The following is a 27,212-nucleotide window of genomic DNA, read 5'->3' as shown; positions in this document are numbered from 1 at the left end:
CACAAGAGACTTTATTATTGTGTGCCACAGACAGAGAACAGGAGTTACTCAGGTGCCCAGTGCTCGAGGAACTGATTAAATGAGATAAACTCATATAATCCTGGCAAGTGACCTGCACCCATATGCTGCAGAGGAAGGCAAAAAAATAACAACCCCTCTAAGGTCACTGCCAATCTGACCTGAGGAAAAACTCCTTCCTGACTCAATACAGAGTGATCAGTCAGACCCTGAACATGTGACAAGAACCAGCCAGGCAAGCACCTAAGAGACAGAATGCTCAGTGACACCTCAGAGCCCTGGTCCATCCTGCCCAATGTCCCATCTCCAAACATAGCCATCCCTGATGCTTTGGAAGAAGAAATTTAAAAAACCCTCCTAGAATACACTGGAGGGGGAAAATCCTTCCTGACCCCTGCTGGTGACTAGCTGAAACCCTGAAGCATCAGCTTTAAGAACATAAGTAATTGGTGCATTATAAGTTTTGATAATGCATGGGTATGATATTACACCATAAATTATCATGTTTCTCTTTGCATGTGTCCCAATATTATTGTGAATTTAAACATACTCTACATGGACTATATAACTTAATACCCATTTTATAAGGACTTTATTTCTGAGTGATCCCTATTGCGAATGCTTAGACAAGATATATAGGTAGTGATTTTCAAGGGGAATTAAGATAAGGTAGTTAGGCATGCAACTCTAGTTGAAAGCCATGTTAGGTGCCTAACTTCAGACATAAAATCTACATTAACATAAAAAACCCCATATAAAATATTCAATAAGATACTTTTCCATATACAAGATTTCTAATGATATGAAAATATTTGTAACAAATATTTGATTAGCAATACAATTTTGAAGAGAAGCATCTATAGCAAGTCCTACTGTCATGTCAGTCTAGACAGCAACCAACTAACCTTTTTATGGCAAAATGTGTGTCATTCTATGACAAAATCCATAGTAGACTTTTATATTTCAGATATTTATACTTTTTTCCAAACACGACCAAAAGTAATTAGACACAATTACAAATCAGACCTCGCTTGACACACAAAAATACCACAAAAATGTTAAGTAAAGTTAAGTCTTAATCTTGCAAAGACGTCCACACATATTTAACTCTGTACATTTGAATGGTTCCACTCATCTCAGGTAGGGTCTACACTACAGAGTTAGGTTGAGGCAAGGCAGCTTATAGAGTTAAGTCGACGTAAACGTCTACACCAAAATATCGCTCTCACTGATGTAATTTGCCAACTACACCGACTTACTAACTCCCGCTGCACCATAGGTATAGCACTTAGGTCGATGTAGTTAGGTCAACACAGTATCAGTGTAGACACTGCATTGCTTACATTGACTGCTGCTGCCTTTTGGAAGCCATCCTACAATACCCCACACAGAGTTAAATCGGTGCAAGCACTCCAGGGAAGGATGCACACCGTTGACACAAAGAGCGTAGTGTGGACTTGCAAAAGTGATTTAATTACTATGGTGGCTGTACATCGAGGTAATTTAGGTCGACATAATTTTGTAGTGTAGACTTGCCCTCAGTCTTTGCAAAACTGAGGTTACACATATCAAATAAATAATTTATCAACAATTAGTCTGGTTATATACTATGTGCTTAGCAATACAAAATTCTATTCACTGAAAACGTTCCACTTTCTAGACAAAGTGGCTATATTTTTGATATAACAGACTCTAGCTTAATTACCTTTTAATTACTGTGTTAGATAATGAATATTTTGAACATATGCTTCTCCACTTTGTTAGAAGAGACAATGAAAGAGAAACAAGTTTATATGCATACTGGTGCGTGTGCATGTTGGGGGGAGGGAGTGACACACTAAATAGCAAAAGGAACCAAATGGCAACAATTGGAGGAAATGGTATCTGTAACAGCTGCTCTTTTTAGATTCCCCTAGAAGAAGACTGCCTGAGGTGGGCCACAGCACAAAAGGATAACGAAGATGAAAACTCTGATGCAAAGCAGGAAAATAACTGCTGAGACCCCTGAGTCTACACTCGAATAGTCCCAAGCTGAGTGGCAAGACCTCTTTAGCATGCTACAGAAGCTGGTGATGAACTACACATTACCATGAGGCAAACTGGCTCCTAGCAGAATTGTCTGTATGTTATGTGTAATGATAACCAGCAGTCCTCTGGGAACAGGATGCAACGATTTCATCTCTGTAAGCATCTGAGCTCCCCTTGGATACAGAGACCATTAAACTGAGAACAGAAGGGTAAATTTTAGGCAATGATTTCTAATTGGAGAGTAAAGAAAACTTGTGCTCAACGGCACTGAAACCACTGATATTTTACTGCTGTATATATTGATCACAGCTGATGATGAAAAGAATGCACAAAATTAAATACTACCTATTTCTTTTCTTATTCTCATAATGCAGTACGTATTTTTTGAGCGGAAACTAACTTATTTCTAAATTCAAGTCTTCTCTGTATGTACAGAGAATTGATCTCAATTCTATGCAACATTCATAAGTTAAACTATTTAAGATGTTGAGTTTAATTAGCACACAAGTGATGAAAATATTAATAACCTACAGCGTAAGTAAGGATACTTAAACTATTTTATGATCCACCCTAGTGAATCCCATTTACATTCTGTCCTGCATAGAGTATTTCAGATTTAACAAAAAAGGCAAATTTTGTTTTCCACCATCTGTCAGTTGGTTTTATTTGTTGATTAAAAACTATCATAAAACACAAACTAATATGTAAAGCTGAGCATCTTAACTGAAAGAACAAAAATATTATTCCACTCTGATATGGCAAGGTCCCAGCATCCTCCAAAAAAGCAATTATTTATTTTAACCCATGATCAAGAAGCCTCAATTTAGTAAATGATCATTCATTCTTTAACCTTCCTTTTTAAAAGAAAAAATAATGCAAGAGACGGTGATGAGGAAACTCTGCCTGACAATACCATGATCTTCAGATATGCTTGGACTGCTTTCAAGTATGGTTTTGGCCTTTGAATGAAATTAATTCTGTGCTAGTCTTGTTGGTCCAGGATCCCCTCTTGGTCATAAAAAAAATCAATTGTCCATGCAGACTTCTTTAGCTCTATTACCTGCCTTTCTGCTCATCATTCCCACAGGCCTTTGTCTTCTCAGACAACTGCTAGTGAAGCAGCAGGAAGGAAAGAAAACTTGGAGTATTTGTGGTCAAAAACTTGTGACATGCAGAGATTTCAGCACAAGAAATTATAGTCTGATCTATTATGCCATAATCCTGGAAAAGGCCAAAAGATCCTTCTTTCTCCTTTGCCATTGCAACCATTAAACCTCACTCTGTTAAGTATTCTGGACCATAAACTGCTCTCTCAATCTGGAATGCCTTCCTTCAACTTCAGAACCCAGAACATCTGACTGAGAGGATTTATCAGCCTATTCACACAGATCATCTGTGGCATCAGGGATGGCTTTATGAATATCAGAACCCATAATAGGACAAATAATGTAACATCATCCTCGTTTACACAGTTCAATCAATCTGCATCAAAGGAAATCCAAGAAGCACTGAAGAATCATGAAAAAGATAGTCGAGAGCTTCCGGAACATCAAATGACAAATTATCAACACCACCTTTGAAGAGGGAAATCCACCATCAACTTTAAAGCACACAGTAAACCAGCAGATACTGAAGAAATCATTGCTCAACTCAACAATTTCAATTACCATTCAGTTTCCAATGTTCAATTTCTGAGCAAGTTAATAAAATAGACTAGTGAAGAGCTCTTTTCATGAAACATGTTCACTGCTAGAACACTGGATTCCTTCAGCTGAGTTTAAAGCTTTGGCATGCACAGAGATGGCCCTGGTCGTGTTGATGAATGAGCTTTTGTTTGCCCGTGGACAGGACATAACATATCCATACTCATACTACTGGATCTTCCCATGACATTGTTACTGTTGATCATGGAATGCTGCCATATTTCCCTAGAGATACAGCAGTGATTGGCAGGGGCATACTGGGTTGTCACTGATCTTTCCTCTAAAACTAATCCAAGAGGGCAGAGATGTACTACTGGTCCTGTCCTTTCAGAGTTCTTATATGTAGAACTCTTCCCCATCCTATTCACCATCTGTGGGAAGCTGCTGGGGGAAAACATCAGATGAAGAACTTGTTGGATTCAGGTGTCAGCCATACACCAACGATGCCAGTTCTATCCCTCCTTTCCATCAAGGAGGAACAGCACCTCTCCCACTCTCTTGACGTTTTGAAAAGTTCAACTCTTTCACTTCATCCAGGTGCTGATGACATGGAGAGGAATGCACATGTATCCAGGGAAAATATTCCCACTGATATTTCATACAGACTATTGTAGTAAAACCGTAAAATAAATAGTAAATAATAATAAAAAAAACCCTGTCCTCCCTAAAAATAGCAGATCAAAATCTACCTTTATTTAAGGTCACTAAATAGTAAAAGCAAGGTAATTGCTTCAGGAAAAATTATAAAATACATGTGAAGAAACGTTAAGTAAACTCACTATTATTGCTGTCTGTTCTTCTCCAGCAGAATGATAGGCTAAACCTAAACAATAGGCAGCTTCTCCTTTCATCTTCTTATCACCTCCTAAAGGGGAGGAGTTAGGTTATAATTACTCTTCTAGTTCTAAACAAATTACACTACTACTGACTGTGCTTGAAAATAATGTACATGTAGTTTTTAATAGCATATTAAATTTTTCCTTACAACTTGTCGTTTATCTATCTCTTTCCAAACATTGACTGACGTTTTCCATGTTTATCTAGAGCATTTACACTCAATTAAGAAAAGCCACACACACAGGAAGTACAAATGTCTTCATGAGACAGAGCATATAGTTTGTCATGCTATAAGATTCTCTATTATGAACTGTTTGCCACTACCTCTCCAATGAGGGTCACAAAACACCCTACATTTAGAGGATCAATACAGTATCTCCATACACTTATTTAGCTTCATATAAATAGAAACTTGGTGCAGCAGAAGAAGTCAAGGAGTCAGTTACCATTCCCTGATTCTCAGGGTGAAGTTCCACACTGGCATAGGCTTGAGCAGCTGGAAAGCTGCTGTAACCTATACGAGCTGGTAATGGTCCCAGGAAACGCTACACAAGTGGTGGACAATTGAAGTACAGCGCATTCTAGATACGCTTCTTTTCCAGCCTTCCTTATTCCAGAGATTGGGGGTGGCATATGAGTTAGGCAAACTAATTTGGCCCCACCGAGAGCTCCCACAAGCTAAGGAAATTCTCGGTTGGCCAAATCTGACTGCTTTCTGGGCTCTTTGTGCTGCTCCGGCAAAAGAAACCTGGCATGTACATTTAATATTCTAATGTATATAAATAATTTACAAACATTTATTTATATAATTTTTACAAAATTCATCCATCCAGAGTTCAGGGATATATACAAAAATTGAATAGTAAAGCATACAAACTGGAATCAATGTCCAACACATAAAACCTTCTTTTCATCACCCAATACTACCTATTCACATATAAAAGCCTACAAAATTATCTTTGAAAAGTGTCCCTAAAGTCAACAAATTCACAAATCTTGTACCAGGATAAACATCTACACATGAAAAAGAAAGTTTATTTACATGTAACTGATGTTCTCTTAATATATTGTCTCTACAGAGCCAAACTCATGGAAGTTTGCGTTTAGGCTCCAAGAGTCTTGAACTTTTTGAAAATCATAATTGCTGAGCCTATGAGGACACCCGCCTAGTCACAAATTGAACACACCTTGTAAAATTATAAGAGCAGGCAGTCCCAAACCTTCTGTTCTTTTCCCTAAGAAGATTTCACAGAGGCAGGGAAGGAGGATGAGCAAATATGTTTCTACAGAGGAAATAAACACAAAACCTTTCTTTTTTCTTCAAGAATGGTCTCTGCAGAGCCTGATCTTGAAAGACTTCTTAACAGTCTCTGGTCCAGATTCAGCAAAGCACATAACTACAGACTTAACCTCAGATTGAATACTCAATAAAAATGGACTTAAGCATCAGCTTAAATTTAAGCATGTACTTAAACATTTGCTGAATCAGGGCCTCTCTGAGGAAGAGAGAGGGCTTTTGAACAGAGACTAAAGGACTGTCTTTCTGAAATGAGCATCTGATCTAGTTTAAATATCTACAGAATAATGGTGAGTAAAGTTATGAATTGCAGAGCCCCCACAAGTTTCAAAGACATGTCTCAGACAAGCTGTAGTTAGCAGCTATCTTAGCTTTTGTGGCAAGAGCTCTAAGACCATCTGGTAGTGAATAATGGACATTTCAATTGGCTGGCAATTCTGAATAATTGGAAAAAAGTTATTTTGGATCGACCCATAAAATAAATTTTTCAAAATTTTCAGCAAATTGGTATGTTTAAAAAACGTGTTAAGATTTTGAGCATTTTTTAAGTTTCTAAATTAAACAAAATTAAAGGAAATTTAAAAACAAAAACATTTTTTTTTAAACTAGAAAAATTTGATGAAATCAACATAAATTTGTGAAATGGTTAGGTATTGCTGAATCTGTATTTTTCAAAAAAAAAGTTTTGATCAAAAATTTTGTGCAGCTGTAATTGGGTCATCTGCCTGGTGGTCTCAATGCAGAGTCAGATCCACTTTGATAATCTCTTAACAATTATCTTGAACTTCTCCCCAAAAACAACTAATGAGAAGCATGATACAGGAAAAGGGTTCATTTTGTGGTAGGGTATATACCTGCTCTCAACAGTTATTACTTTAAATAGTTTTGGAACTCACAATATTGAATCACATGCTTCCAGGAGTGGGGTTCTGAAGAAGCAACTCTCAAAAGAGAACCATTAGCTTCTGTGTTGAAAAAGAAGTAGGATAGATTGCCTAAGGACCAAATCCAAAGAAAGAAGGAACCACCCAATCAACATTCAGACAAATGCACTCAGAAAAGACATGTTCAAAAAGACTGGTATGGAATGAATGGAAACTACAGACCCAGGGTTTAGTAAATTTTAAAAAACATTTTGTTTTATCCTCAAAAAATTATATTGTGGGAGTGCAATATAGATTTTTAAGCTGGTATTTTTAAATATTCAACTTTTGAACAGCATAAACAAGTTTTAACAACATTAGATCTTCATAAACAGTAAAACTAAAGAGAAACAATTCAATATTGTTTTAATAATGAATAGCACAGTTAATGCTTAATTCTATATATTTTATACTGTTCTGTATATTGCACAGAACAAACAATTTTATTTTACTGTAACAAACTTTATTGTACAAGACTAAACACACAGGGAGAATATTTTTTATTTTGCCACTCTCTCTGGCTATAGCTTGATTTAAGCAGTTCCATTTACTCCTTAGGGACTGACTGATTGATCAATACTTGTGTATATTTCTTAACACTCAGTTTAAAATTTCTCTCATGATAAATTTAAAACTACTAATGTGTATTAACCATAATTCTTATGCAAAAAGCTCTTATTAAAGGAATACCACAAAGTTAGTATAACAATGTGTTACTCCCCCTCCCTACCATAACTACTAATTAGATATAGGTGATATTGTACAATATCTTCTATTCTAATTCTGGGAAATACATAACATCATTTTTTTCTTCTGAACAAAGAAATCTGTAGATGTTGGAATCTAATGGCATCTTCCAACAGATAAGCATTATTAAGATAACCCAAAACCAGAAAAATAATCTGTACTTTTAAAAAAAAAAATCAACTGTGATGGCTCATATTCCCCTTTTTTACACCATCTCATATATAGTGCTGCCCCATGAATAAATAGCTGCTTTACAACTATTCAGCATCTGACATCATATATTCAAATGCAATCCTAATCCTTCCACAAGCTTTTGAATCCTTACTACAGATTGTCAAAGCACTAAGACTGTCATGTTAGCCGTCATATAAAGCATTTCCTGAACTTTAAGTTTTAAAACTATTTTCAATATTTCAGATACACTTGAAAGGCTGCGATAGGAAAACAAATAGTCTTGTTTCCATAATTAATTAACTGTTATGCCGAATGAAACAGCAGTGATCTGCCTGATAACATTACACAGGAAATGACAAATCAACAGTGGCTAACCTACAAAAAAATCTCAACTTCTGTAAATGACCTTACTTCTGATGATGGTTTCATTGTTTTACAACACTATACTCCCAGAAGACTGCATTTTTGGAGATAAAGCTTTCAAGAAACTAATGGATTCCTTGCTGTCAGCAAGAAGGCACTTCTGTTTTACAGTGAGATTTGGAAGTATATTGATGGCATTTGTCTTTGAATTTCATAGGAAATAATCACTCAAACACTTGACGATTTTTACCTTACTCCTGGGAAAATCAGAGCCTGTACATTAAAGAAAGGAATGTGAGAGAGTGTTATTTTCCACCCACCTTCTTTTGCCATTTCAAAAGCTTTTATTAGAGTTTTGATGGCCTGTTGGTGTTCTTTATTTTCTAGCATTTTGTCTGCTAGTAATGTGTAAATTCTCCAGAGATGCTCACAGGCCAGTGAGTTGTAAGTATGGCCTGTCTCATCCTTCCACATCCGCCCCATTGTCAGTTGATGGAATGTTTCGTAATGCTCTGCAGCTTTCATGAACTGACCTGAAAAGCACAAGTCATTAATAAATATAAGTTGTGTATTTAACAAAATATTCCAAAACATTTTGCATATAATAATTTTCTTATAAAAGTAGGTGTTTCTAACTTTACTTCAAATAAACATCAACCAATAACAATAAAAATATGAATAATGGAGAAATATTCCACATCTTACAGGTATCAGTAAATCATTCTTATCTTCAATTCACAGCTTGTTACTCAAACTACTTACTAAGGCTTGGTCTACACTTACCTCCGTGATTCGGCGGCAGTCGACGGGAGTTACACAAAGTACGCAAAGAACTTGCGTAACTCCTGTCGACTGCTGTGCTTCTCTTCTGCACGCCGTCTTCACTGCACTGTGTCACTTGCGGGGGTGGATTAATAATATCGACTTCTGGATCGACTGAGCGGGTCTTCACTGACCGCTCAGTCAATCCAGATAAATCGATCTGACGGCGGCAACTTTGCCTCCATCAGTGTAGACATAGCCTTTGTTACTTACTAATAAATGTAGTTTTTGAGCATATTGCCTTCCACAATGTTGGGAAGGAGAAGTCATCAGAATCTTCTAGAAAGTAGATACCATGCATATATCCTTGTGGGTATGATATTTTAAAAATCATGTATGTGTAAAAGACCACAGTCCAGAACCCATGCTGAAAGCTTCTGAAGGAGTAAGAAAGGAGTAGAGGGTGGAGCTTTTCAAATATATTCTAAGATCTTCAGTTACTGAAACATTGATAAGGTAAACACAAGTTTGAAGATAAAGTCTAATCCATTTCAACAATCTGTGTGGATTTTCTCCATTACCGGACTTACTGCCATATGCACATGCAGCCTAGTAGACTTATAATGAATTTAGTCCTTGGGCTCAATGGGTAGTGATTAATGGCTCGATGTCTAGCTGGCAGCCGGTAACAAGTGGAATGTCCCAGGGGTCGGTCCTGGGGCCGGTTTTGTTCAACATCTTCATTAATGATCTGGAGGATGGGGCAGATTGCACCCTCAGCAAGTTTGCAGATGACACTAAGCCAGGGGGAATGGTAGATACCCTGGAAGGTAGGGATAGGATACAGAGTGACCTAGACAAATTGGAGGACTGGGCCAAAATAAATCTGATGAGGTTCAACAAGGAAAAGTGCAGAGTCCTGCACTTAGGATGGAAGAATCCCATGCACAGCTACAGACTGGAGACTGACGGGCTAGGCAGCAGTTCTGCAGAAAAGGACCTGGGGCTTACAGTGGATAAGAAGACGGATATGAGTCAGCAGCGTGCCCTGGTTGCTAAGAAGGCTAACAGCATATTGGACTGCATTAGAAGGAGCATTGCCAGCAGATCGAGGAAAGTGTTTATTCCCCTCTATTCGGCATTGGTGGGGCCGCATTTGGAGTATTGTATCCAGTTTTGGGCATCCCACTACAAAAAGGATGTGGACAAGTTAGAGAGAGTGCAGCGGAGGGCAACAAAAATGATTAGGGGGCTGGAGCACAAGACTTATGAGGAGAGGGTGGGGGAACTAGGTTTGTTTAGTCTGCAAAAGAGAAGAATGAGGGAGGATTTGATAGCAGCCTTTAACTACTTGGAAGGGTGTTCCAGGGAGGATGAAGCTAGGCTGTTCTCAATGGTATAGATGACAGAACAAGGAGCAATGGTCTCAAGTTGCAGTGGGGGAGGTCTAGGTTGAATATTAGGAAAAAGTTTTTCACTAGGAGAGTGGTGAAGCACTGGAATGGGTTACCCAGGGAGGTGCTGGAATCTCCATCTTTACAGGATTTTAAGCTGCGGCTTGACAAAGCCCTGGCTGGGATGATTTAACTGAGGTTAGTTCTGCTTTGAGCAGGGGGTTGGACTAGATAACCTCCTGAGGTCCCTTCCAACTCTAATCTTCTATGATTCTAAGATAGTAATTTAAAGCCTCCTTAACTTCTAATTTATGCAGACTAGCTTTCCCTGGGTAAAGAGTGGATTTAGGAAAAATGCTAGGAGACAGGTAGACTGGTTCAGAAGGAGCTTTAAGGTCATTTTAGTAAAGAATTTACGGTTTGGACAACATAGCATCAGATACCTGTGAATGCTGTGTAACAAGGGTCAGTCATCAGGGCTTGCTCCTCATTAAGTCTTCTGATTGAAGTTATTGCCATAACAACATTGTATTCAAAGACAGATGGTAATGGGGACAATGTTCAAGAAGTTCAAATATGGAATTCCAGCAGCTTTGTTAAAGCAATCGAAGTCCCACATAAACAATTGTTCATAGACAGGCAGGAAGATATGTACTAGCTCTTTCAAAAACTTCAACTGTTGAATGTGTGAAAACTGAAAATCAGAAGATGCTAAATTGATCCAGCTTCAAAATGAAGTTTAACTGTGATTACAATCAATCCACAGAATGTGACAATCAACAGATAGCCTAATATTACAAGTGCTGTGACAGACAGAGGAAGACTTACTAAAGACCTATAACCATACCTATCTTCCATTTCAAAGCATGAGTTTTCCTTGAGGAAACTTTACAACATCCATTACAATCTGGTGTACTGCTCAGAGACAGTCCAAGTCAAAAGCTAACATGATCCACACATTAAGCTGCTAGGTTCAGAGATTTTGGATTTGGATGGAGAAGTGTCCTTAGTTCTGGGACAGACAACTATGAAGATGAATTGGAGCTCTGATTATAGAGTTTTATCCACTTGGCTACTCTTTGGCACAGCTCACTCCCGTTTTTGTTTTCCCCCCCCCCCCAACTCCATGAACAAATGGCTTGGACTTCTGAGTCTTTCCAGATAATAATGCAAAGCTTTTTTGCCATTCAATTTATGTAACCTAATTTCTCCATATGTATTTATGGCAGACATATGGTTTCATTCAGGTGAAACTAAAAAAAAAAAAAAGAACATCTTAAGGAGAAATATTTTCTAGTGACAGGAAGAGGTGAGAAACAGTCATCCAGGGATCTGGATGTTGAAGGTACATCTAATGTATTTGTTCCTCCTCTGAGATGTTATTTCTTAGATGGACAGATTCAGGTGAACTTCCAGATTCAACATACTTTTCTATAGACTGTTTAGGAGGCTTGGAGCTATACAATATGATGGTTCTGTTCTCTCAAGCACCCTCATTTTTGAGGGATTCCCTTGAGAGCATTCCCGACCGAGTGGAAAATGAAGTAATATATTCCCATGTCCTAGGGTCTTTTGACCTAGCCATAAGGGCCCTGTCCTGATATCCTTGTTGCCAGAACTCAGTGAAGACTCTTTAAAGGGCAATCCATCTACATCAAACTGCAAAACACAGATGTAGCCTGTGATTTCAGATATCATTCAGATGGAATTAGGTGATGAGCCGAAACAGACAGTGGGTGGGACCTTCAAGAATATTTTGTAGTAAGGAAAGGGTGTCACATCCTATATACCTACCTCAGATTCACAGGAGGAAAAATGATTGCGTCCAGACAACCTATATCACACATTTTCAAAATGTTACACAGGAAATTATTTACTTAATTTCCATTGTTACAATTAACAAAGGTAGCTGCATGTCTAATTTCCCCAAGCAATGTGCTCAGAAATTATCCCTATGTGTCCTAAACTTGAATTTTGAGAAATACTGATACTTCCTCTCATTTAATCTAATGAGTCAAAACCAGAAATGTAATTCTTACAAAATATATAGCACTACTACAAAAATGTTATAATTTAATGTGGCCCGAGGACAAAAGCATCAAAAAGCTATCAGTAATCAATTCATCTTAATAACAGAAATGAAGTGGTATAACTATGTATCTTTTACAGTAGGAGACCCATTCTAAACAATTATATTCATACAAAGCATCACTCATCCTCTAAATGAATTAAATATTATAAATCATTGCTATTTTCATTCTAACTAGATATATACACACATTAAGGTTTGTGTTATAATTTTTCAATAGAAGGAAAGTGCACTGTTTGAATAAAACTATTTGAAGAGTATGATTTTACCTAAAGCCCACCAAAAAAAAAGAGAATCCATCCATTCATTTAAAGAACAAAAGTCAATATAATGTAAACTTAAAAGCATGGAAGACAAACATTTTATATTTCTGAATATTATCCAAGTTTTCCTTTATAACTCCCCTTTTTACAAAATGCTCCAAAAGTTGTGTATGTGTGTTATGTCACAGTAGATATCTTAGACAAATATTAACCAAAGAAGGATGTATATGATCACTACCATTTTCCTCTTTTTTTTTTTAAAGTAGAAAGATTGACTAGATATTAACACAAATGGGCTTAAATGTGAAGCTGCCATAAAAGCAGGCACATAAATGTAATTCTCCCAACCGCTATTTTGATGCACATTTTTGATTCCATGAATATTTTATGAAATGGCCAGACTAAAGCCATATAACATTCCTGCATTACTGATGCTTGCGCCCGTAAGCTACAAACATTAGAGGCATGATTGAGTGCATTAAAATGAACTCATTCAGCAGTGCATTGATTACTTGAAGGAGGAAAAAAAAGGAAGAGTTACTCCCACTTAAGAAAATAGCACAGAAATCTGAAGTTTTCAATACAGAAATTAAAGATAGCAAATTTTAATAATGTGATATTTAATAAATAAATAAAGTGTGAATCTGTCTAGAGCTTTGTACATATAGAAATGACATTAATTAGGTGAGATGTTAATTAGGTGCAAAGATTGCTTTCAGTATTGTTCAAGTAATTTAGTGTGTCACAGTAAGATGCACTGATTGACCTGTTCTAGCTCCATCCCTCAGCAATATTGAGAGTGCCTAATTATTTCCTTTTCTATCAGCTTGTACATTTACCAATGAAAATAATGCAGTATAAACAACTGCATGAAAAAAATTGGCAGGTCTATAATGCACATTTCTTCAGCAATACTAGTACAAGAAGAAAGCACATTTAGTTCTAAACTGTAAACATTTCTTGAGAACTTTAAAAAAATATTCCACTTGAGTTTAAAAGAACAACCTAAAGGAACAATAAAGCTGTTTGTATATTATATATTGTGTTTTAATCTAAAACCAGTGGACATCTTTTGTAATAAGTTATTATACAGTACAATGTACACATAAAATCTGCTAGAAGCAATATTTAATGGTAGCAAAAAAAGAAAAATGTTATGCCACTTTTAATAGATATTGGCTTCCATTTCAATTTAACTGCTTGAACTATTGATATTACTTTTAGTTTCCTACATTCAATTATGATAATTATGGTAGCACTATTCATGCTGAAATAGTTAAGGATTTGTCACAGTTTCCAATATAATCCACTATTTACAGAGGCTTTATAAATCTTCAGCGGAGATTTGCTGGAAGATGAAATAAACAGCATACAAAATGATAAAACAAGACCTTAATTTAGCAAATAGATAGGCTAGACCAGACTCCTGAGGCAAAGTGGATTGTATTGAAGTCAGTGGGACTCCTCACAAACTCCATAATCCCCAGAGTACAGGAAGAAAAAGGACTTCCTATGGTCAAAGGACATTAATCTCGAGAGAGAGCCAAAAGCTTTGTGAGAGCAGAAGCGGCAGCCTGGAGGCCTGAGTGTGGCAACAGAGGGAAGACTGGGCAACAAGCAGCCTGGAAGCTGGAACTGGAAGACTGAGACTCTTATTAGGCAGCAATAACCACAGCGGAGGGATTCTGGGCAGCAGCCTGCAAGGACGATGATGTGGAGGGATTGCGAGACTCATATTTATACCACAGAACTGAACTATCCTTCAGAGCTGGTTTAGGAACTATTGGTTTAATCTTTTGTGTTTTAATTTAAAGTCATTGTTCCGATGGTCTATGCACCCTTTTGTTTCTGACACCCCCAGTAAAGGAATCATGTGTTGCAAAAAAAAAAAAAAAAAAAGAGTTTATGGGAACCCAACAATTTAGGGTTGTCTCCAGTCCCATATTATAAGGGATATCCTCTATTTAAATAAAAACGTGCCTCTCCTGCACTAAATCAATACGGGATGCCTTTTATCCTGTATTTCAACCAAGAAGTGCAGCTGATTTGCAATTTGATCTGACACACAGGATTGCTAAACTGCACACTACTCAACTTTGGCCTGGCTGCCCCTCCGTCACGCCTTAAAAGTTGAAAATAAATGATTGCCTTAACTCTAACAATCTTAGCAACAATGGTAGAGATCGAGAAAAAAGTATTCAACTGACAGTGAAGCCATTCCCACTGGCCATCAGTTTCATTGAGAAGGCATATCTAGAAGCAGTGTCTCCTCTGTCAGTTACTAAGAGGAAACCCTGCCTTCAGAAAAGTGTATATAATATGGTGAGCACTGAAGGCTCAGCTGCAGTAGTCTGAGACCTTGTGAAGCTTTGAAGCAAAAAATCTGTTTCTGAGCAGGCAGCTTTGAATGAACCTTCGTTTCAATACTACTCATTAAGCAGTAAATAATTAAAATACCCTGGAAAATACAGGTAAAATACAAGCAGCAATGTCAGTAACAGACATGAAAGAGAAGAGAGGGAAAATGAATTTAGAAAAAGCAATGAAATAATTCATATGAAGTTTTAATAAAGTTTCATTTGCAATCTTGTTTAAAGATATATCAGACTTTAGGGATGAAACCTAATTACATTTTTATTCCAAGTTCTACTCAAAGACCTTGGACTTTGAATCTTTAACATAGATCAAACATGGTTTAATTTACTTGTGACTATCAATACATTAAAAAGATCTCTTCATTAAATGCTATAGTTTTACGAACATGTGCATAAAGCAGACAGAGCAATACTAGATGCAACAAAAATGTTAACAATTAACATAGAAAAATTAAGGATATATATTTTAATTCATTTGAATTATAGCAAGTTTTTAAAATATTTAATTCACTTTGCCTAAGTTTAAAAAGTTTCTAATAAATTAGTTTCTACAGTTCAATTTAATTTTTAAAATATAAAATAACTAAAAAAGTTTTTGAACTAATCTCAGGAAATCTGTCTGAAATAAAAACTTATAACCCCAAAGGCCTGAAGAAACAAAAATAAGACTGTTTTTGTCTAAGCCATAAAGCTTTTATGGAACATGTAAATTATAATGATTAGAATTTGCACTAATGCATTACTGTGACTGACTTGAAGATGTTTTCACTACAAAATATGAATAGGATTAATCATCTCCTCTCCCTAAGAATTCTACTAAAACTAACTCTCCCTAATGCGAAAATCAGATCTATTTATCTTTTAAGATTAGAAATGTAAAGAATAAGCTTATATTATTGTAATGCTAAGCATTTTGATTTTTTAATTATTTTTTTAACAGCACTCCTTTGGGCGTATCTGCTGGAGCGCCTGATTCAAAACATTCACAGAGCCTGCTAGTATTTTTTCCCAGTTACAAAAATAAACATTAATAAGATGTACTATATTTTTCTATAATTCAATTTGCAATTTTCTCCTTCATGCTGTATGTTCAGGAGTTACTCTCAGATTTTATTAGATTGTATTAATTTGAATTGAAAATACACAATCTCTGTTACATCAATTCAATCTGGTAACTGTCAGTTCAATATCAATAACAATATATTATTTCTATGTAATAATGTGATGTCCTTTATCTGGAAACTACATCCCGCATTTGGATGGGGATAGACTCAATTATCTAATAAGCCTTTTCAATCTGTCAAGTCTTCAGATCTGTCAATATGGATTTATAGGTGCTTCCCTCTGGCCATTGACTGGCAGGGAAAAACAGCAGCATCTGAAGACCTTTTCTCCTACTGTACTACTACTTAAACCTCTTATGTTACTCTTCAGTCAAGCACTTCCTTAGATAGCTGACATTATATTCTCATGCAACTAGAACAATAAAACAGTTTTTGTATAAAATAATGCAGCGGTAGAATAATTTAGAAACAGTGGGGTTTTTTATATGATTACATAAAATCAATGTAAAGGCAGTGTTCCAAATGATCAGATTCGAGAAGCAAAACTCTATTTTACATGAAGGAAAAGTTAATTTTCTGCCTCTTGGATCCTTTGATGTAGAGTCAATGATCTTGAATATGAATCTAAAGACAGGAGTTAGTAGTATTTTTTGACTGACTCTCCAAGATATTTGTGGGATCTGCCAGAGTCACTAAATGAAACCCATAATGTTTAGAAAGGCGTGAAGTGGTCCTCAGATCTCACCTACTAGTAGTGCTCCTCTTTTTTGCTCAAAATGGGCTTTAATTACTAATCTCAGAAAGTTTCCTTCCCAGTTGTAATCTAGGGAAATGCACTTTGTAAATCATCCAGTTATGAAATATGTGGAAACTCTTTTTCCTGTTTTGCTTCCCTAAACTAACCTTCCAGCCAACATAATAGTATCTCGTTCCCAGTGGATATTAATTTTTTTAAAATAAAGATCAAAAGACTAAAACACATGCTACATGGAAAATTTCCCATAAAATACAATTGCCAGTGTATTGTTCAATGAAGAGAATAATGATAAAGAAAATTTCAAATAGTCATATTTCTCTATAATCAAATTGTGAACTATAAGAATATTTAAGAACTAAACATATTGCATGTGAGCTCGATTACTGTATTTCTTAAAGGCTTACAAATTAGAAAGCTTTATATTATTTTCCAGTTACAACACCCAAGATTATAAAAGCCTGCAAAACACTACACTCACCATCACTTCAAATATTACAAGTGCAATAGTTGCCATTAAAAGGTTAGTATTTGTGTCATATCTGAGATTACCTGTTTTTCTCCTTTATTTAGAAAAGGAGGTATTCCTTATACCTAGAGCTGGTTGAAAAATTTTTGATGGAACAGTTTTCCATGGGAGAATGTTTACTTGATGAAAAAGAAGGGTTTCACAAAAGCCTTTCAATTTCATCAACATTTTGTACAGGAAACTGAAATAAAACATTTAATTTCAATAAGGTTGAAATGATTCATTTTGATTTTATCACTGCAATTTTCAAGTTTTATAATATTACATAATATACAAGACAACTTGTATATTATATTGGAAATTATAACAAAAGTCAAAATGATAAAATCAAAATTAAATGTTTCATTTTGCAAAAAATATCCAAATTTTTGACTTTTCATTCCAATTCAGAATGAAACCAAATTTCAAAATCTCAGAATTTCCTGTGGAATGAAAATTCCATTTTTCAACTGGCCCTAATGATAACTGTGTGGGAACTATTGGCAAATGTTTCTTTTTAGTGACTTATTTTGTCTATCAAAAACAGTGTAAAAGTGAATATTTCTGAATTCACTGTTCATTGTTTTAAGACTGAGGACAAAATCATATACCTTCTCAAAGTGTAAGAGAAATTCCAGAAACTATTTTCCACAGAATATTCTTTCTGATCTTTTTAAACTTCACATTTAAAACAAAGGGATATTAGAAGTGTTGACAGATCCATTTTTTTCTTAATATCAAGACATCCCTTGAAAGTCAATCCAAATCACTACATTGTATAGAAATTTTTGGGGGAAAAAAAAAGGCATTTTTGCATTCTAAAAATGTGCCTAGTCATTAAATATCAATTTTAAAAGGAAAACATGCTAAAAACTAAAACTATTTTAAAACTAAAACAGAGATGTAAATCAGAACAACAAGGACCAGATTTGAATACCCAACAGGACTACTTGGAGAGTAAACTACTATTCATCATAAAAGTGGAAGAATCTGGCCCTAAACTAGTTTGCAGCAGCACCAGCAGCATTTGGCATTCTCTGAATTTTATCAGATATCTATTATTTGTATATGGGTGGCACCTAGGAACCCCAGTCATGGACCAGGACTCCACTGTGCTAAGTGCAAAAAATGATGGTCCCTACCAGAAAGAGCATATTGCCTTTCACAACCCCTGGAGTTGCTGCACCACATTGGCCTGGAACCACTAAAAGTAGTTTACCTAGCTGAGGTAGGTTACACTGTTGTTACACTGGCACCGAGACTTTCTATAGAAAAGCCAAACTGACCTGTCCATCTGTTCAGTATATGGAAATACCAATTAGAAATGGAGATAAAAGGAGAGAGTCTATGTTCTGTGACCGAATTATGATCAAGTGTAAAAGTGCTCTAGCATATACAGGGTTACCAGGTTCCTGGCTGTTGCATTGCTAATCTAGGCAGAATGATAAAAGGAAAGGAGAAACTGATATAAAAGATGCTATCACTGAGGATGGGTATGTCCTCCTTCCTCCCAGAGATATGAAATTGGAAAGGACACGGATGGTTAGTACCCAGCAATTTGAATTGATTTGTTATGGCTTTGAGTTTTGTTTTTGGAAATAAAGCAAGCCCTGAAAAATGGAATCTTTTCTCCTATTGTACTAGGAAGCTATAATTTTTGTTTCCTTCTCAACTTGCAAGTCTGCACACCGGCTTATAACAATATATTTGGAAAACTCCAGATACTGGCTAAGCTGTGGACCCCTGTATCCACGATGAATGGTTTGCAGTGAATGAGGAATGTGGAAAATATTATTATTTAACAGTTGCTGCATTCACTGTGCACTGAAATTCAGCATTCTGCAGCAGGCCCAGCACAAGACCTCAGCACCAAAATCATTTCTTTGTGCTCCCCCAATGGTTTGTTTTATCCATCAGCTGTCTCTCATTTTATACTTAGATTGTCAACTCTTCAGGGCAGTGCTCAACTTTTTGTACAGTACATAGCACAATGGAATCTTGATCTTTATTTGGGGGGTTCTCAGCATTACTGGAATACAAATAAAAAATAGGGCAAATTTGCTATATTGGCCTGGTGCTGGCCATTTGCACTGGGGGTGAAGTTCACCCTGAATGAATTTAGCGTCCTGCAAGGGAAAAATAGTATGTGAGCATGTAATTAAAAAAACGCCTCATAACGTCTATGTACAAGGGGACAACTTGCATGTGTAACTTTAACTTTGGTATTTCATTACTTTTGAATGCTTCACTTTGCAACATTAACTTTCTTCTAATGCATTTTTTTTATTTGAACATAAATTATTTTTGCTTGCAGGCATAGCAATTGGGGAGATCCCGTTTAGAACTGTGCAGATAAACTGTGCATAGATACTCCTATGAGCCTCTCTCAATAATGCTTACAATATAAATAAAATTATGAATGTTTTATTGACAAAAACTGGCCATAATCAAGTCAAATACCAAATTAATCATTTCTTATTGACGGATTAAATGGGATTCACTGGGAACAAGATGGCAACATTTGATTGTAATATGTTACAGAACAACAAGGTGTTAGGATCCAATCTTAAAGTATCATTCCGTGACTACACCTAGTAATAAGATACATAAACATCAAGGGCTTGATGCAAAGCCCACCGACATCAATGGGAATCTTTCCACTGAGTTCAATAGGTCTTGGATCAAACCACTAAACCAGTTTTAATGTTGATCTAGGATAGGATAGGATAGATACAAAATAAGAATCCATGGCCTAAATCTAGGTGGTCAAGGCACTGTTGCACAGCAAGTTTGACCTAAGTTATATGGCAAAGAGTCTGCATTCTGTGGCACTCCAGTGCAGCAGACTGTAGATTCTGCAGCACTTCAGATAAATAAAACAACTGAGATTTTTACTGAATTAAATATACTTAATTCTGTCTCAGTGTGAGGGGAGTAGACTCGATGACCACTGAGGTCCTTTCCAGCCCTACATTTGTATGATACTATGATTTCATAGAACACACAACACACAGTCAACCTGTGGAAGACATTGGTAGGAGATGTTGCAAAGTCCAAAACTTAATTGGGTTAAAAAAAGAATTAGATAAATTCATAGAGGATAGGTCCATCAGTGGCTTTTAGCCAAGATGGTCAGGGATGCAACCCCATGTCTTGGGTGTCCCTAAGCCTTTGATTGCCTGATCAAAGTGATCATCAGATTGGATGACCGGGGTTGGATCACATGATAATTGCAGTTCCGTTCATTCCCTCTTAAGCATCTGTCATTGGCTACTGTTGGGAAACAGGATACTGGGCTAGATGGACTATTGGTCTGACCCAGTATGTCTTATGTTATGTTTTAACAAAACGTGGTATGGGAAATGAAAATACAGTGTGACAACAACTGTCCTTTCTTAGGGTAAGAGTCAACCATGATGCACAAAACCTTATTTACCTGGCTGGAATGGAATCCATCCTGTAACCTGTGACTCAATGATGAAAAACTGCACAAAATGAGACACCGCTTTTTCAATATGTATACAAATTACAACTATAGAGGAAATAATGATTAACTGAACTAATAAAATTATTTTAAAAACTGTTTACTATGTACCTTGTCAAGGAAGACAAGCTCAAAGAGCCCTGTGGTGCTCAGAATAAACATGATCATACTGAGCCTTACTTTGTGATTTTTGTACCTTAATCCTTGCATTACTGGCTTCAAATATACAATATTTCATATTACAACTAAAATAATTGTATCAGTGAAATTAATGTAACTATATTGATATAGACCAGCTGAGAATATGGTATTCAAATACATTTATGTAATGCATCATAAAGGAAGGAAATTTTAAAGAGAGTTTATGCAGTAGGTGCATAAGTGAGCCACACTCAACGAGAGCCTTTGAAGGTATAAATAATTAGAAACTTTCTTTTATGCTCCTTCTTAAAACAACTTTATTTTTTAATATCTGAAGGACTAGATGAAGAGGCTTAAAAAAACCCTAACAGTTCGAACCATCTTATTCTAACTGACAGTTGACCTAATTAGGTGTTTCTCACTCCAAATTAATTACCTGGTCATCATTGGCTACATTTGGATCAAGTATTTCATCCAGATGAAAACTGGATTCTGTGTAAACTATAGAATCTGGACCCTGCTACTGAAGAGGGTCTCATGACTTGCCCCAATTGTACACTATAATATACATCAGCTCACAACCCAGGTGATTGCTGCTGGCACTATTAAAAATAATGTGACTAATCTCCCACACATACATACTAAGTGACAAGATGAAGGAAGAAAGCCCCAATCAGAGCCATCCCCAAAAACCTTCTACTCCATTAGCCTTCTTCCTCAGTCCCCACCCTTTTTTAACCTAACAGTTTAAAACCTCTTCCTGCAATCCCATTGTCTTCTCTGCATTCCCTCTTTGAGTCTCTCTACAATATATATGGTTTATGCTAGAGGTGTCTGTCTTGAAGACACTGGACAGGCAGGATAAAAGGGCAAACCTTCCTACGCAGAGTTCCTCCTCCATACAAATCTAGTTTCACTTTTAGAAACCTAGGAAATTCCTTAGGAAAAAACTAAGTTATGAGAATATTGCAGTTGTATGATTAAGCACTTTAAAGTCAGAACATTACATTAAACCTAGTTATATGCTTGATCTTGCAGTGACTGCATTCTTGTTCATTTGTATTTGATAATCTTTAATTATATGAGGATCTGGGGGTTACACTGGATCACAAATTGAATAAGAGTCAACAATATGATACTGTGGCAAAAAAAGCAAAAGTTATTCTGGGATATGTTAACAGTAGTGTCATAAGTAACACAAGGAGGTAATTGTCCCACTTTACTCGGCACTGGTAAAGCCTAAAATAGAATGATGAGTCCTGTTTTGAGCATCACACTTTAAGAAAGATGTAAACAAAGTGGAGAGAGTGCATAGGAGAACATCAACAAAAAAACCTCAAGAGGTTTAGAAAACATGATTTATGAAGAAAGGTTGAAAGAATTGGGCTTGTTTAGTCTAGAGAAGTAGACTTTACCCGAGGGGTAACATGATAAGTCTTCAGATATGTAAAAGGTTATTATAAAGAGGATGATGATGAATTGTTCTCCACAGCCACCGAGGGTAGATCAAGATGTAAATGGTTTAGTTTGCAACAAGGGAGATTCATGTTAGATATTAGGAAAGTCTATCTAGCTATAAAGATAGTTAAGCACTAGAACAGGTTACGTAGGGAGGTTGTGGAATTCCCATCATTGGAGATTTTTAAGAACACATTAGACAACTACTTGTCAAGGATGGTCTAAGTATACTTAATGCTGTCTCAGTGTAAGGGGATGGACTAGATGACTGTATGAGGTCTCTTCCAACATGACATTTCTATTATTCTATTTATCAAATAACACAATTTAACATCACACAGATATCTCAAATATTTTCTTCAAATATACCTCTGAATTTTTTTAACAAATTAACTTCTGCCATACCTGTGGGGCCCCCCCCCCCTTTTTTTTTTTCCTGTTAACATTGGAATGATTGAGTTTTACCAGAAAATTTTTTTTGTGGAAAGTATTTTTCAAATTTATATACACAAAGATTCATGCCAGAAGTGCCTGCTTGTTCATAAATTCAGAGAAAAGAAACAATACATTGTTACTTACATGGTCAGTCACATTGAAGCAATATATCTCAAAGTCTGAATATCTGTGGTCAATCCATAAAGTAAATATATTCAAACAACAAATACATTTGAAGAAATCATAAACAGCTCAAGTTCATTTAGCAAGTAGAAACAGAAGCTAAATTTGAACAAATTACCTGTGGAGAAAAATTTGCTCATTGTTTTTCCTTTCCAGTATTAAGCAGGATTTCTATAGAGAAATCTCTTTCATACACAGCCCATCTTAAAAACCCAAACCTTTTTGCCATGAAAATTAACACAATTTTTAAAATGTGGCAATGAGTTAATTGTTGCTTATATTAACATACTTTCTCATTGATTTCACAGGCTCACAGTCTGGGACAACATCAGCCAGTGAGAAGTTGAATAATCAGCATGTGATGAAAGGAGGTAATCTCAAGCAAGGGAATGTCCTTGTTTATAAAGAAATGATTTTTCTGTTCCTATGTCTTGTTTTCAGATTGAATGAGAACCTTCAAGCAACAACTGGTATATCAATGGGGTGCAAAATTCTGTCTTTGCCGATGAACTGTTCAATATGTAGATTTGCTGATCTAAAAATTTAAATTATGACAACTTCACAAACTCGCAGATATTTTAGCATCAAATAATATAGTATGGTATAATGTTGTGCGGAGTAATTAGATACAGAAGAACAAAATTTAACTGTGTGAAAATGGAAATACATTTTGATATAATAATATAAACTATTACTTACCTTGTTCCTCATTGAGGAGGCCCATATTTGCATGTGCTTCAGCCTCTTTTTTCCCACCATCGATTTTGATCAGCTGAGCAGTGCGAAAACATTGTTCATAAAAGTAATTCCTTAACCATTTCTCCTCAGGGTTGTTGAAGCAGTAGGCCAAATTAAGTTGGTTACTGTATACCTCCTCATAGTACTCTTAAAATGTTAAAAAAAAAAAAAAAATTTACAGCTCAGTCAAAACAATGGAATATTAACTTTCAAGATGATAAGCTTGTTTGATAAAATCAGATATATTTTCACACAGTGGTAGTTAATGCATAATAAACATATCAGTTAAAATGATGTTTACCGTGCACCATTCATCTACATACAGTTAAGCTCTCTTAAATGAATACCCAATTAAACAAATATAAACTAAGGAAAAGGGATAAACTGTCAAATAAAAGCAAAACTGAAAAATGAATTGTGGCAGGAATACAAATAAATGAATATTATTTTCTGTATACAAGACCAAAATATATTTAATGAAATTATGTAAAATCAGTACCTGTTACCGAAATGGCACACTAGAAAACATAACACATTGCTATGCAGGTGTCAGAGTTTGGATCAGTACACTCCCACTAAAGGAGAAGGGAGTGCTTTTTATGACTCAAACAATTTCCACTGATTGAGACTGCTAAGGCATTGACAGGATTCAGAATGGGTCTGAGCCTGAAAGAGAATCACTATCTATGTCTAAGGATATGTATACACTAGGGTGACCAGATAGCAATTGTGAAAAATCGGGATGAGGGGTGGGGGTAATGGGTGGCTATATAAGGCCTGAATATTGGTACAGTCCTTAGAAAATCGGGACATCTGGTCACTCTAGCGTACATTGCAATTAGACACTCGTGGCTGGTCCACACCAGCTGACTTGGGCTAAGGGGCTGTTTAATTGCAGTGTAGACTTTTCAAGGGCCCTCCCACCTTGCAGAGTCCTAGAGCTAAGGCTTCAGCCTTAACCTGTACGTCTATTCTACAATTAAACAGTCCTGAAGACCAAGCCCTGTGAGCCTGAGTCCACTCGCATGGGCCAGCCCCGGGATTTTAATTGCAGCGTAAACATACTTTTAGCAGTTATGGTGAAGGAGGTAAAAGGAAAACAAGGAAACCAATAACACCTACTTGAAAAAATCCTCCAAACACATTTATTCTAACTAATTTTTACTATTTACATAGCCATTTTAAGCACTACAAGTAAAAAGGAATAATTAAAAAGGCTAATAGTTTTCATGTACCTTTCTATTTTCTTAGAAACTGTGTTACAAATTAATGGCAAGACTGAAACTTTATATCTTGCTGTGGGTAAGAGAGAGAGCATAGAGGTGCTGCCCACAAAGTAGCACTGGAAAGTAAATGAGACTCAAATCCCAAATCCACGTGCTTAAAAGGAGAAAACCGTCTGCTCTTGCTCTTTATCAATAGTAGATTACTTCCTAATGGCATGCTGGGAGATGGGAGGACCAGTTAAGGGCTCCATCCACTCTCCACCCACCTGCGAAAGTAAGCATCAAGTAGCAGCCCCAGAGAGTATGTTTTCTCCACATGTACAAACCAACAATACGTCATAATCTTGCCCTAAAATTTATAAGCATACTGCAAATGTAATTCATTGTTCAGCTTCTCAGCAACCTAAGTAGTAGCACATTGGACACCTTATGAAGCTTAATTAAACTGTTGCTAGCTGCAAGTCCAAAATCCAAGGAGTGTTAATATATTATCAAATGTATTATTTATTGCTGAAAGTTACAGCTTATATGAAATAGGAGAGATTTCCCATCAAAAAAAGAGTACATTTAAAAATCACAAGAGATTATCCCAATGCTCTGCTGAATTGGGTTAATGATCTGGTGTTTAGAAGCATCAGACTGAAGAACTTTGACGATAATTACCACATTGTCTCCCCTTACAGGGGGTTTGAAGCACCTATTCTCTCATGGGCTCAGAGGGTCTACAGAAGTAACTAGCAGAACATATAACCCTTCAGTCTAATTTACAGATGCAAAAATATTGGGTCAAATTTAATTCTGACATAAGGCAATGAATATGTCTCCACTTAAGCCAGAGATGAATTTGGACAATTGACTAAAATGCTATTGTAATTTTGATTGATATATTGTTTATACGGTTGTGACTGAGGGTCTACACTGCGGTGTGAAGTTGATTTCATTTCAGTTGACTTTCACCCACCAAATTTACAAAGTCGGAGGACTGTGATAACACCACATGCATTGCATCAGGTGTTTGCATCCCTGCCAGCCACGCTTGTGTTGATAATCAAAGCAGTGCACCGTGGGTAGCTATCCCACAGTGCAACTACCCGCAGTGCCTTTTGGGAAGGTTGATGTCCTCTCATGATGTAACCTGCTCTCTCCCCCTCCTTGTTCAAAACAGATAAACATTTTTTTGCACCATTTTTCGAAACCCGTCTCTGCTGTGAGCATGCCATTGCCGGACTGGCATGGAGCCCATTTAGCTGTGCACTATCATTGTGAGCATCACAAATACCTCATGACTTATCCTGCAATATTTTCAAGGCTGAGACAGGAGTCGTAGCGCAGAAAATTGTGATGTTACTGAAGCCGCCCTGCTACAAGCCATACAGTGAAACAATTCCCATTTGCTGCAGGCTGTCACGTAACATCTTCAATCAGTGGAGTGCCAGGAAACAAGCACAGACTGGTAGGATCACATTGTTATTGAAGGTGTGGCTGTAGAACTTTTGTATGTGAAAGGCCACTTTCACTGAATTTTGTGCAGAGCTGTCCCCAGCCCTGAAATGCATAAATACTTGTTTGAGACCTGCTGTGACAGTGGCCACTTGCTGCTCCATCACTCTGTGAAAGCTAGCAACCCCAGACTGCTACCGGTCAGTTGGGAATCAATTCAGAGTCAGTAAATCCATCGTGGGAACTGCTGTGATGCAAGCGTGCCAGGTCATTAATAGACTTCTGCTTGTGCAGGACATAGTGGACGGGTTTGCCGCAATGGGGTTCCCAAACTGTGGCGAGGCAATAGATGGCACACATATCCCTATCTTAGCACTGGACCACCTTGCCACTGAGTACATAAACTGAAAGGGATATGTCTCAATGGTGTTGCAGGCCCTGGTGGATCACAGGGAACGTTTCACCGACATCAGTGTGGGGTGGTCTGGAAAGGTGCATGATGCGCGCATCTTTAGGAACTTAAGTCTATTAAAAAAGATGCAGGAAAGCACTCTCTTCCCTGACCAAAAAATAAATATTGGCAATGTTGAAATGCCAATATTGATCCTTGGGGATCCTGCCTTCCCCTTACTCCCCTAGCTAATGAAAAGCCCTATACCGGGCACCTGGACAGCAAGAAAGAGCGTTTCAATAATAGGCTCAGCAAGTGCAGAATGGTGGTGGAATGTGCATTTGGCCACTTAAAGGCAAGATGCCGCAGTTTGCTCACCAGGTTAGACCTCAGTGAATGCAACATCCCAACTGTTAT

General features: G+C 36.7%; 1 protein-coding gene across 2 annotated transcripts in view; it reads right to left on the bottom strand.

Moving 5' to 3' along the window:
• The window catches only part of TTC29 (tetratricopeptide repeat domain 29), a 194,274-nt gene that overhangs the window by 105,953 nt on the left and 61,109 nt on the right, over nucleotides 1-27,212 (bottom strand). For both annotated transcript variants that reach the window (XM_067551997.1, XM_067551996.1), the window contains exons 6-8: nucleotides 23,700-23,885; nucleotides 8,411-8,623; nucleotides 4,529-4,614 (exon numbers count right to left, since the gene is read on the bottom strand). In XM_067551997.1, coding sequence (XP_067408098.1) covers nucleotides 4,529-4,614; nucleotides 8,411-8,623; nucleotides 23,700-23,885 — 485 coding nt within the window. The remainder of the gene's footprint in view (nucleotides 1-4,528; nucleotides 4,615-8,410; nucleotides 8,624-23,699; nucleotides 23,886-27,212) is intronic.

This window comes from Emydura macquarii, unplaced genomic scaffold, assembly GCF_026122565.2.
Source record: "Emydura macquarii macquarii isolate MOO-44397 ecotype Brisbane River unplaced genomic scaffold, CSIRO-AGI_Emac_v2 contig_1363, whole genome shotgun sequence".
Classification (NCBI taxonomy): domain Eukaryota; kingdom Metazoa; phylum Chordata; order Testudines; family Chelidae; genus Emydura; species Emydura macquarii.
Note: the sequence above shows the minus strand (reverse complement) of the source record. Positions and strands in the feature narration are given on the sequence as shown.